The sequence below is a fragment of the Leptonychotes weddellii genome, chromosome 8 (assembly GCF_054177405.1).
Source record: "Leptonychotes weddellii isolate Sample4059 chromosome 8, ASM5417740v2, whole genome shotgun sequence".
Classification (NCBI taxonomy): domain Eukaryota; kingdom Metazoa; phylum Chordata; class Mammalia; order Carnivora; family Phocidae; genus Leptonychotes; species Leptonychotes weddellii.
Genome location: NC_138376.1, coordinates 15,775,542 through 15,788,566, shown reverse-complemented (window position 1 = coordinate 15,788,566; position 13,025 = coordinate 15,775,542). Strand labels below are relative to the sequence as shown.

General features: G+C 36.5%; 1 protein-coding gene across 2 annotated transcripts in view; it reads right to left on the bottom strand.

Annotated features, from left to right (window-relative positions):
• BLOC1S5 (biogenesis of lysosomal organelles complex 1 subunit 5) overlaps positions 1-13,025 on the bottom strand; it is a 67,817-nt gene that overhangs the window by 10,466 nt on the left and 44,326 nt on the right. The window contains exons 5-6 of one of the 2 annotated variants that reach the window (XR_014147529.1): positions 2,529-2,674; positions 2,021-2,116 (exon numbers count right to left, since the gene is read on the bottom strand). Coding sequence is in view for 1 of the 2 variants with exons in the window: in XM_081827702.1 (XP_081683828.1) it covers positions 2,671-2,674 (4 nt within the window). In the remaining variant the exon portion in view is untranslated. Of the gene's footprint in view, positions 1-2,020; positions 2,117-2,528; positions 2,675-13,025 lie in introns of those variants that run through there. The other variant, XM_081827702.1, reaches the window with a different exon arrangement.

Here is a 13,025-nt window from a genome sequence, read left to right as displayed (position 1 = left end):
ACAGACAAGGGTCCTGCCCCTCATGGAGCTTATATTTTAGTCAGGGGACTTTAAATACAAATGTGAGGGTGCTATTTTAGGTTGAGTGGCCAGGGAAGGCCTCTCTGAGGGGGTGATGTTTGAACAGAGAACTAAAGAAAGTGAGGGAGGGAGTCTTGATTGGATATGGGGATAAAGCATGTCAGGCAGAGGCGCCTAGGTGGAAATGAGTTTGGGTATGTTTGAAGAACAGCAAGAAAGCTAGCGTAACTAGATGAAATTAAGCAATGTGCACTGGGCAGGAGATAAACGTGACATAGATGGGACCTCATAGGCCATGCCAAGGGGTGTGGATTTTGTTGAGTGGGAGAGACTGCCATTAGTTGTAAGCAGGTGAATGACAGTGATCTGGTCCGTGCTTTCTAAAAGACACATGGCTGCAGTGAGGGAAATGAATGGGTGGGGAGCAAAAGCAAACGCAAGGAGACTGGTTAAGAAGCAGGAGTCTGGTTGAAAAACCCAATAGTGGTTTAGACTAGAATTGCAGCAGTGAGTTGGTAAAAACTGGTGGTTAGATTTGGGATATATTATGAAGGCAAAGCCAACTTAGCTAACAGATGGGGTGTGTGACACAAGAATCAAGGAACTGGATAAACAGTGGGGCCTCATACTGAGATTTGGAAGACTAGGGGAGGAACAGTGTGTGAAGAAGGGGAATCAAGAGTTCTGTTTAGACACTGAAGTTGGATACCTGTTAGCTATCTAAGTAGATAAGCTTCTCAGGCAGATTTTTGAATGTGTGAGGGGAAGAGTCAGGGCTGGAGATAGAAATTGGGGCTGGTTAAAGTCATGGCTGTTGGGTAGAGACTAGGTTGGAGGTCTGACCCTGAGGCACATATAAAATTAGAGGCTGGAAAGAAGAGGAATATCCAGAGAGGTGGAAGGCAAACCAGGAATATATGGCGATCAGAGAGCCAAGTGAAGAAAGTGTTTCTAGAAGGAGGGAGTAATCAATTGTGTCAACTGCTGAGGTAGAATAATATGAACTCAGGGCCAATCATTGGATTTGGCTTGATGGAGTTGCTGGTGACCTTGACAAGAGGGGTTTCAGTGGAGGAGTGGTACTGAAAAGCAGGCTGGAAAGGTCTCAAGGAGAATACAAGGTCAGGTAAGTGGAGACAGCAAATTTTCAGGTATTTTACTATAAACGTTAGCAGATAAATGGAGCTAAGGGTAAATGTGGAGCCTCTGGAGGGCATCTTGGGTCTAGATGGTAGTTATAACACATCTGTAATATGTTAAATGAATGATTTTGCATGATCTCTAAATTTTTATCTTTTCATCTGAAAAAACAGAAATAAAAGAAATAAAATTAGTTTAATTGATTATAACTAATGTTTGAAACATGCATTTTTTTTTCCTGTACACATTTAATCTAGGTTTTGTTTTGCTGCTTGTTTGAGATACAAGGTAGCATACAAATGGGCATCTAGACGTGGCTCAGCCAGTCAGTGGGCCACAGCAACGATGAGTATTGTCTCTTACTTTTCACTTACTATCATTGTTTTCCTTTCCCTAACACTTAAAAAGGGAACTTGCCTTTTTCTTTACTAAAATGAAATCTAGATGCTCCTAGGTGGGCACTGGAGATGAAATCTCCACTGAAAAGCAGTAACCAGGCCTCGTGGGCACAATGCTCACCTGCTCCTTGGAGATCTCTCCCTACTCTCACCACCATGTACTTTGTGCCAAGGGACACCTCCTTCCCCAATTCCCCCCACACAACTGAGATCATGTAAAAAAGGTTTCACTGAGGATTTGGGGGCTACAAAATGGGAACAGTCATAAAATATAACTAGATAATCTGGTTTATAAAACATAACTCGCTCATCTTTGGCTCAAGCACTCGTATCAAGAAGATTCCCTGACTAGCTCCATGTGGCAGGGGTTATCTGTAACCCCAAGAAATGCTACCAAGTGTGCCTAGACTTCTGAAAGTCCAGATGAGAAGGGGAGAGGAGGGGAGAGGTTCTCAACCCACCTGGTCCTAAGAATCACCACTTTCTCAGGTGATTGACAGTAATGTCCAGGCATTCCAGGACTCAAGTAGTCTCACTCTGGGTCCTTAAGAAGATACCTACATGAGATTATAAGACAATAAACCCAGGATCAACACAAAAGATACACATATATCAGATACAGGAAGGTGTTTTATTATCATCTTATAATTGTAGACACCACTGGGACCTGGGATCTCTACCACCACCCTAACTCACTTCATGGTAACCCAGGTCTGGGACGGCAGGGCCAGTTTGGGCAAGAAAGGAGGGAAAGGAAATGAAAATAAACCCTTGGGAGTTGCTCTCTACAGCCACTTGTCATTTCTCAAGCCCCATTGTAAGTCCTAGGCAGCAACTTCACAGCCAACTCAGTCACCTCAAAGAACATCCCACACTTAGAGAACCTCAGACAAAGTGTCTGAAGTTCATTGATTCTGCAAATGAAGATACTTTATCCAGTGATGGGTTTAAAAAAACTATCATCGTCACCTGAGTACATTTACAGATATGTGTCGAGTGCATGATGGTGGTAGTGGAGGGTGCTTCTCTTCTGTCGTCTGCTTCTTATTCTCAACAAATCCTATTAAGAATTCCAAAATCTCTTCAGCACCAGATAAGAGAAACCGTGACTTCATCTGGAAACGAGATGGATAACATTCTGTTTTGAGACAGTAAGTATAACAATGGAAAGGCAAGCAGACTGGTGGGAGCCAGGCCTGGGGATAAAGAAGGATTTGGCCTAAACTGTATTAGACTCTCTTCAGGAACTAAGGGATTTCTGCTTCCTCTGGTCCTACCGGGGAACATTACTTTCAGGCTACAGCAAGAAGGGTTCATTCCAGGTCTCTCAAGTTGAAACTCTAGGTACATTTCTCAAAAAAAAAAAAAAATTAAATATAGTGGCTTATAGCATTACATACACTATTGGTAGTACTATTGGCCCATGATATTTTGAGACATAATAGTTTTTGTGGGCGAGCTAAGCGCCTAATCACTATGTACATCATTGTTTCCATCTAGAGATTCATTCCAAGTTCCAAACAGATGACCTAAATTTTAGAAAAATACCTATACTGGTTAATTGGGAGTAATTATGTGTGTGTGTGTTTCAAAAAGGTAAGGTTTCAAGTTTCTACTTTTGCAGTATATAGTTCACCTTAAAAATTTTCCTAAGAGAAATAGCAATATTATAAATTAGGTGACGATAGACCAGAATCCTGATGGTGTAGACTAAAAATAATGGAACATGTTAATCCAGCCTATGTATTTCTTCATATTCAATCACTGGTAAAACACAAATGTAAACAGCGAGGATAATTCAAATCTTCCTTAACCAAACCCATAACTAGCTCTGTAATATGGAGTTTCCCTTGTTTAATACACAGTCAGCACATGTTCTCAGCATGGGATATAAAACACATTCTTTGTCCTTGAACAATTTAGTCTTCTGGGAAAGGAAACAGGAAATCCTTAAAGAGGGGTAGCTGCTTAATAAAACCCCATCGTACTTTCTCACTAATTACATAAAAGCAAAATATCTAAAAGGTAAAGAGAAGACCCTTCAATATCTTTTTTACTTTTATAGTGATGATATTCTCAAAAGCAAAAATTCGGTCACTTCGGATAACAATTAAGAATGTATATGAAAAGGAAATATCTCAATCTGAAACGTGCTAGTAATTGGCATAAGTAATATAGATAGCACATAAACATATCTATATATGGATGTTAAGAATTCCCACTACCTTAAATTCCAAACCAAGATCTTCATCTCTAACCCTGCCCTGTCTAGACTAGGCATTGCTGTTTTCAGCTACGTTCTCAAAATCCATGAGCAGGCTAGTAATTTCCTCTATCAGTCAGTCATACATCTGAGTCTACACAGTAACCTTCCTGTAACTTTCACAGTGCCACTTACTCTAATAGTCTCATTACCTACAGGATAAACACAAAACACTCAAGTTGGAAATGACGTGAAAATTTTCTGAGTGATGTGTTTAAGTCCCTGTATAAATTTAGTGACGGAAGCATGACTAAAACCTAAGTCTTTTGGCTCTCAAACCAGTGCGCTTTCCAATTCCTAGTCTTCCCTATCACTGCCTTCAACATCGAAGAATCTATAAATTGTCATTTGAATTTGCCAGGAGTATTTCTGTCTATGTTTTTGGTAAACAAGGGTGGAGACCAAGCTTCATTCACTTCTTTATCTCTGATATCTATTGAGGAATAGAGTGGCTGGAATATAGGTGTTCCATGTGTTTACTGAACTAAACTGAACCAGAAATATTTTGCCATTCTTTGCATTCTCTAAATCCTAATCAATTCAAGTTTTATCTGTATTAATAATAGAATGATTCTCTGTTTACAATTCACAAAGATAGTTCCTACCTGGAATTCATTTATTTTAATCATAAACTACTTGCTTGTATATAATGGGGTGTGTGTACGTATACACACACACACACAACACACTGGGGTGTGTGTACGTATATACACACACACACACAAAAAATGGTCGTTGATATATTAATATTATGGTCCTTGGTATCATATTGTCTTGGCTTTTCTATTTTATTATCATATACGCACAACTTGATTATAAAGTCCTTTAAGATTGAGGACTATGTTGACTGTATTTCTCTTGGAATAAAATCCAGACACTACACAATGCTCCAGTGAATAAATACTCATTAAATTCTACTTTGGCTTCTATACCAGGTGGGGAAAAAAATGCCCTGACAACCAGATCTTCAATTCCCATTATTTTCCACCAATTACATATTTTGGTCTCTAAACATTCATTTAGAAATTATAACTCTACCTCACTTTGGAGGAAAGGACCAAGGGCTTTTCAAAATTCATTTGAAAACATTCCTGGGAATGCTGTTTCTTGATTTGGTTTTGGTTACACAGCTGCAACCTAATCATCTGTGCACTAGTCTATACTTCAGTAGAAAGTCCAAAACATCACCTGGAGTTTTTTACTATATACTTTTACTGCTAATAAAACCCTCACATCAATAATATAATGAAAGATCTGTATGTTTGAGAGATGAAGAAAGGAAAAAAATATAATTCTCAAAAGTACTCCTAACCCTCCAGAAATCCTGTACATACTTTCCTACATTCTAGTATTTTTGTTCAGTAATGTAACTTAAATTATCTCTTACACATATTTGTTCATAGATGGTATACACCCATCTACACAGAGCTGCTTCGATGGAGGGGGAAAAAAAAAAAAAAATCTGTTATCACAGTGACACCTGCTGGTTTTAGTTATAAATTTTAGACTCCAAGTGAAGGACAGATTCCTTAGCATCAAAATTTTGCTTAGTACAATTAAACATTAATGTTTTCTATCTTAATAAATTATTTATTTGATGTATAATTAATTTTTAAAGCAAATTTAATATACAATTGACCACATTTTAAAAATTCTGCGACAGTGGTCTTACTGTAACTTTATAAACTATTTTCTTAAAAAAGGTAACATTTCCAAAAAAGCTGTTTAAGCCTTTCAGGGTACATTAAGTTTTTTTAAAAAGTGATTTGACTTGTGGCTTTCTTTTCAAATTCTCTACAAATATATTTTAAGGGAATGCATTATATTAAACCTTAAAAACATTTAGAACATATTTTCTTTTTTTTTTTTTTAAAGATTTTATTTATTTATTCATGACAGAGAGAGAGAGAGAGAGAGAGAGAGGCAGAGGGAGAAGCAGGCTCCCAAGGAGCAGGGAACCCGATGCGGGACTCGATCCCGGGACCCTGGGATCATGACCTGAGCCGAAGGCAGACACTTAACCATCTGAGCCACCCAGGCGCCCGAACATATTTTCTTTGTAGAATTGTAATTTTTGCAATATAAGCAATTTCATAGAAGTCGAGAATTACATCTATGCAATAGAGAAACTTTTAAACTCAATCTAGCTAACCTCATATATTGACTTTTTTCTCTCAGCTTTACTGATATATAATTGACATAGAACATTACATTAGTTTCAGGTGTACAACGTGATGTGATATATGTATATATTGCAAAATGGTCACCACAGTAAGTTAACATCCACCATTTCACAGTTATAAAATTCTTTTCTTGTGATGAGAGCTTTTAAGATCTATTCCCTTAGCAACTTTCAAATACACAATATAGTACTATTAATTACAGTCACCATGCTGTACATCTCATGATCTAATTTATTTTCTAACGGGTTTGTAATTTTTGACCCCCTTTGCCCATTTTACTCACTCCCCACCCCCACCTCTGGCAACCACCAGTCTGTTCAGTTTCTGTTTGATTTTTTTCTTTAGATTCTACATATAGGTGAGACCGTACAGTATTTGTCTTTCTCTAACTATATTATAATAAGCATTATTTTACTTATAATGCTCTTAAGGCCCATGTGAAAACTCATGTTTTCACAAATGACAAGATTACCTTCTTCTCTATAGCTGCTTAATATTCCATTGTGTATATATAATCGCATTTTCTTTTTCTATCCAACCACTGATGGATTTAGGTCATTTCCAGATCTTGGTTATTGTAAATACTGCAATGAACATAGGGGTGCAGATATCTCTTCCAGATAGTGATAAGGTTTCATTTAAATATATACCCAGATGTGGAACTGCTGGATCCTCTGGTAGTTCAAGTTTTAATTTTTGGAGGAACCACCATACTGTTTTCCAGAGTGGCTGCACCAATTTACATTCCCACCAAGAGTGCATGAGGGTTCCCTTTTCTCCATTATCTTTGCCAACACTTACTATTTCTTGTCTAGCCACTCTAACAGGTGTGAGGTAATGTCTCATTGTGATTTTGATTTGCATTTCTCTGATAATTAGTGATGTTGAACACCTCTTTAGGCACCTGTGGGCCATTTGTATGACTTTCTTGGAAAGTTGTCTATTCAGTTCCTCTGACCATTTTTTACTGAATTTTTGCTTTTATGCTATTGCGTTGTAGGAGTTCTTTATATATTTTGAATATCAACCTTTTATCAGATATGATTTGCAAATATTTTCTCCCATTCCACAGTTTTCATTTTATTGATGTACAGAAGCTTTTTAAAGTAGTCTCACTTTTTGCTTTTGGTATCAAATACAAAAAAATCATCAAATGTCAAAGAGCTTACCCCTGTGCCATCTTCCAGAGGCTTTATGGTTATAGGTTATGCAACGAAGTCTTTAATCCATTTTAATTTTTGTGTATGGTATAAAATAGTGATCTAGTTTCATTCTTTTTTGGATGTGGCTGTCCAGTTTTCCCAACACCATTTACTTAAGAGACTATCCTTTCCCCATTGTATATTCCTGATTCTTTTGTCATAAATTAAATAACCATATGGTCACATATGGTCACATATACATGCAGGTTTATGTCTGGGCTCTGCTCTCTATTCTTTCCACTGATGTATGTGTCTGTTTTTATGCCAATCCCATACTGTTTTGATTACTATAGCTTTGTAATATACTTTGAAATAATGAAGTGTGATGCTTCCAGCCTTGTTCTTCTTTTTCAAGATTGCTTTAGCTACTCAGGGTGTTTTGTGGTTCCATACTAATTTTAGGATTCTTCTATTTCTGTGAAAAAATGCCATTGGAATTTTGTTAGGGACTAACACAATCTAGCTAACACATATCATCTACAGTAATCATTCTGAATTTGGGTAGTACAGACATTTTTATAAATTGTATAAGTCTTCCAATCCTTCAGCACGGATTATCCTTCCATTTATTTATGTCTTCTTCAATTTCTTTCAACGATGTCTGGTTTTCAGTGTACAAATCTTGTACATCTGGTTAAATTTATTCCTGGGTATTTTATTCTTTTTGATGCAGTTTTAAGTGCAATTGTTTTAATTTCACTTTCTGATTTCTCTTACTTTCTTGTTGTTAGTGTATAGAAACACAACTGATTTTTGTGATTTTATATCCTGTAACTTTACTTGAATTTGTTGATTAGTTCTAATAGTTTTTTGGTGAAATCTTCAGGGATTTTTGACATATCATGAAAGAAATAAAATTTGCAGATGACACTGACTTCTTTTATAGTCAAATTTTTCACCCATACATGGTGGATAAATTATTTGCTATGAAGGCTAAACTTCTCCAGGCCTGCCTGGTCTCAATCAAACTTGATTTTCTTTTTTTTACGTTTAAGGGAGGAAAACAATTATTCCAAAGGAATAATGGGAACCACATATTCTGTATTCACTTCCATTTTTAAAAAGTATTAATACTGCCCATGTTGACTGTGGAGTGGTTTTGCTGGCCAGGAGGGCTAAATGCATTGCAATGGGCTTGTATTCCCTTTATCCTTTAAGTGAAGGCTGGACCACTCTGGCTTGGTGTGTGTGTGTTGACAGTTCTCAGCGACCTCAAATCATACAGCAGTCTGTTCCCTAGAGGCATTTATCGGCCTTTTAACCTTGGCCACACTCATATTATTTTCTTTCTTTTTTTTTTTTTAAAGATTTTATTTATTTGACAGAGAAAGAGACAGCGAGAGAGCGAACATAAGCAGGGGGAGTGGGAGAGGGAGATGCAGGCTTCCTGCTAAGCAGGGAGCCCGATGTGGGGCTCGATCCCAGGATCCTGGGATCATGACCTGAGCTGAAGCCAAACGCTTAACGACTGAGCCACCCAGGCGCCCCATATTATTTTCTATCCTGTGGCACAGTCTGAAACAGTAGTAAATACCTTTAGTAATTCAGAATATTTTAAAAGACAGGGCGCCTGGGTGGCTCAGTTGGTTGGGCGACTGCCTTCGGCTCAGGTCATGATCCCGGAGTCCTGGGATCGAGTCCCGCATCGGGCTCCCGGCTCAGCGGGGAGCCTGCTTCTCCCTCTGACCCTATCCCCTCTCATGCTGTTTCTCTCTCTCTCAAATAAATAAATAAAATCTTTAAAAAAAAAAAAAGAATATTTTAAAAGACAGAAATTTCACATATTGAAACTTACTAATCTTTGGTTAAATTTCACATGTTGACTTATTAATCTTTGTAGTACATGAAGCATTCTTTTTTTAAAAAAAATTTTTTTTAAAGAAAAATTGAGGGACACATCTATACCGTGGATTTTCATGACATTTATGGATTTAAAAAAAAAAACGAATTATTTATCTAGCTAATGCTGCTGGCTCAATGTTAGGTGAGCAAAACACTATATTCCCTGTATTTCTACCACTTTACTTTTTTTCCAAAGAACAAAGTGTATAAGTCTTGGTTACAAGGATGAAGTAAGATTAAATTACACATAAGGCACTTAAAAGTACAATGTAAACTGTAATCTATAAGCTGTGTTATACAAATGTGAGTATTGGTTACTTATCTTAAATCAATTTTGATTATTTCTGCAGAGACCATTTGAATCTTGAATTTTTGTGAGGATCAGACGTTAGTGTACTTATTAATTCACCGCTCTGGGCAGTGCATCACATGTGAAAATGTCAGTTTCTTTTTTTTTATGGAACATAAATATGAAAATATCAGAGGAAATACTGCTTTGTTAATTTTGCCAGATCAATCACAAGAAAGCACTGTTTTTAAGTTAATTTTAAAAATGAGAAGGAAGAGCAGGTAGTGATATGACCGATTTTTAACCTTCCATTCATTCTGTGACCTTGAGTTGCACGTTATTAATATCCGTATTTACTGGAGTCGAAAATTAATGAAATGATTTTAAAACTTTTCTGAAGGACTAAGAACTACTAGAAAATACATGTTCCACAATGGTAGCTTCAAATATTTTAACTGAATGAATATTTAAAATATTTTTCTGGTATTTTTCATCCTGAGATACAGACTTACAGCACCAAATGGCAAAAAAGGAACCTCTAGGGTAGTTTCAGGAAAGGAAGTCATTATGCTAAATTCCAAAGCAATAAAACCCTCTACTTTTAATTTGCACCAGAACCTAATACATCAAAATAAATGTACATTAAGAAACAGTTCAGAAAGTGAATGGAAGTGTTCAGATGGAAAGCCTACATGTTCCAGGAGCAAAGAAGAGAATCTACGATGTATCTGGGAAGCATCTGTGACTCCTCCAGGTTTTTAGGGCACTTCTGGTTTAATACCACAGATCTAACCTCTAACTACATATCCATTTATTTACATATTCACAAACCACAGTAATGTCCTAAAAAGAAAATAATCCAAAATGAAGTATTCAGATAAAAGTGATCCAGGTTCAGAACAAGACTATTATATTCTTACTCATCTTCAGTAGCTCACAAGCAGTAAAAAGAAAGAATCCAACAGAAGTAATAGAAATAATCAAATTAGTTCACAGATAATAATCAAATGGACAATATTTGGCACAATAATTAAAAACGAAACATATCGCTTTTTATACCAGAATATGGACATTTCTTTTGGAGGTAAATTTTAATATAATAAAATCAACACATACTTGTTTAACATGCTATTTCTGTACAGGGAAATCTCACTAGCTACTGAATATCAAGAACACTGGTGAAAAAATTTAACTATTTTTTTTTTTTATTCATGGCTGAGTAATGGTAAATAAATGGAAACAACTGAAGGCAGATAGGAGTGAAATTCCATACCATAATTTAGACTGGGAATTAGTAACTGTCCTACAGACATTTCTCCACCCCTGTAGCCTAGAAGGGCCCCAGTTTTAAGGAGCCAGGTCTACACGGGGGACAGGAATTACACAGTCCAGGACTGTATTAGTCTCCTCTGACTGCCGTAACAAAATACTACAGATGGGGTAGCTTAAACAAAAGTGATTTGTTACCTCACAGTTCTGGAGGCAGTAAGTCCACAATCACAATTCCAGAAAATTCAATTTCTGGTGAGGCTTGCAGATGGCCAATTCTTGCTGTGTCCTCATATGAACTTTTCTGTGTGTGCAAGTGCAGAGAGAGTGCTCTGTTGTCTCTTCTTCTTTTCAGAAGGATGCTGTGTTATGGGATTAGGGCTCCACTTCATTTAACCTTACTTACCTCCTTAAAGGCGCTTATCTCCAAACACAATCACTTTGGGGGTTTGGGCTTCAACATATTAATTTGGTGGGACACAATTCAGTTCGTAACAGGGACTGAGCTGGATGAAGAGTAGGACTGATGAACCCCCAAAGGGTACCACTCTCAATGAGTAAACTAGAAAATACCTCAGTGTGCCCTTCTTAACTCCAAGTAGATCTGTCGAGAAAAGTCTCCTCTAGGAGTGCTGACACTCACATATGTTCAAGGATGAAGTTCACACTACCTGTGAGTAAGTGTACGTGCATGTGTGTGTGCACTCAATGAAGGACAGGGGAGAAAGAGGAAGGAAACCCAAGATGAAAACTGAAGTGATCCAGGGTTGGTCGTGCCCCAAGAAACAAACTGGTAGTTCAAGAAACAGAAAAACAGTATCTTCTCTATGGGTACATATTTTAAATAAAAATTCCCCAAAATAAAGTTTAGAAGAATACCAACTCAACCAAAATCACTGATCTTATTAGAAAACAAATCACTGTAACTTTTTCAGACAAAACAACATATACAAATTTAGATTTAGAGCCACAAAAAAGGAGAAAAATATGAAATTATCATATATAGAACGTAAGTACATTTAATATGTTTTAAGAAAAGAGAAAGAGGAAACAATGGAACTATCCCAAATGACCAGGAATGTTTGAGAAAGAAACAAACAATTCTTTGGAAATGAAAAAAAAACTGTAATTAAAAACTCAATAGGTTATAAATAGGTTAGAGATGGTGTGAACACAAGAATTAGGGAACTGGAAAACAGATTTAAAGAAACTATCCAGAATTCAACACACTGAAGAAAAAGAGACAGAAAATATGAAACAGATATAAGAGATACAAAGAACAGAATGTGATGATTTCCTACAGGAGAGAATAGAGAAAATGAGCGATATGCAATATTTAAAAGAGGTAACGGTTGAAAATTTTCCAGACTTCATGAAAAGCACTAATTTTCAGGTTTAGGAAGCTCAATGAATGCATACAGTATAATAAAAAGAAGTTAAAAAAGAAATACTGGAATAGGGGCGCCTGGGTGGCTCAGTCATTAAGCGTCTGCCTTCAGCTCAGGTCATGATCCCAGGGTCCTGGGATCGAGCCCCGCATCGGGCTCCCTGCTCGGCGGGAAGCCTGCTTCTCCCTCTCCCACTCCCCCTGCTTGTGTTCCCTCTCTCGCTGTCTCTCTCTGTCAAATAAATAAATAAAATCTTAAAAAAAAAAAAAATACTGGAACAAAAAATAAAAGAAATCCACATTGTGTTACAATGACTTTAATTATAAAACACCAAAGATAAAAACTGTAAACAATGTGAGACAGATTAGCTTCAAAGGATTAACTTCAAAGGAATACTGATCAGACTACAACTATGATTTCAGAAGCAACAATGAAAGCAAGAAGACAATGAAAGAATATCACTAAATACTGAGGGAAAATAACCATCAATCCATCCATCTAGAATTGTAGAGCCAGCTACCTTTCAAGGATAGTAAAATGATAAACTGTGGGTAAGTCTAAATAAATACTGACTGCATACAATAAAATAGCTATTTTTGGAGTTAAACTGAGATAAATTAAAATTCTAGGCACTAACTGATTGAGGAATCAAACTCTTCAAAAGTCTCTGGTGTTTAGGAAGACAGTAAAGATACTAACTTTAGATTTTGTTAACTATGCAGATTAAATTTCTTGGTAAACACTAAAAGTTAAAAATTGAGTTTTACCTTCTAAACTAGTAGAGGGAGGATAAACAGGAAAACAAAATGAAAATTAATCTATAAGAAAGCAAAAACAAAACAAAACAAAACAATGGGCAGTGAGGAAACAGAAAAGGTAGGACAAAAAGCACAAAAGATGATATAAATGAATCCTAATACATTAATAGTTTCAACAAATTTAAATGGATTAGATAGAAAGAAAAAAAATCCAGTTATAATTTTTAAGTTACAAATACTAACTAGCTGATGTGTGTAGCTTATGTAAATTT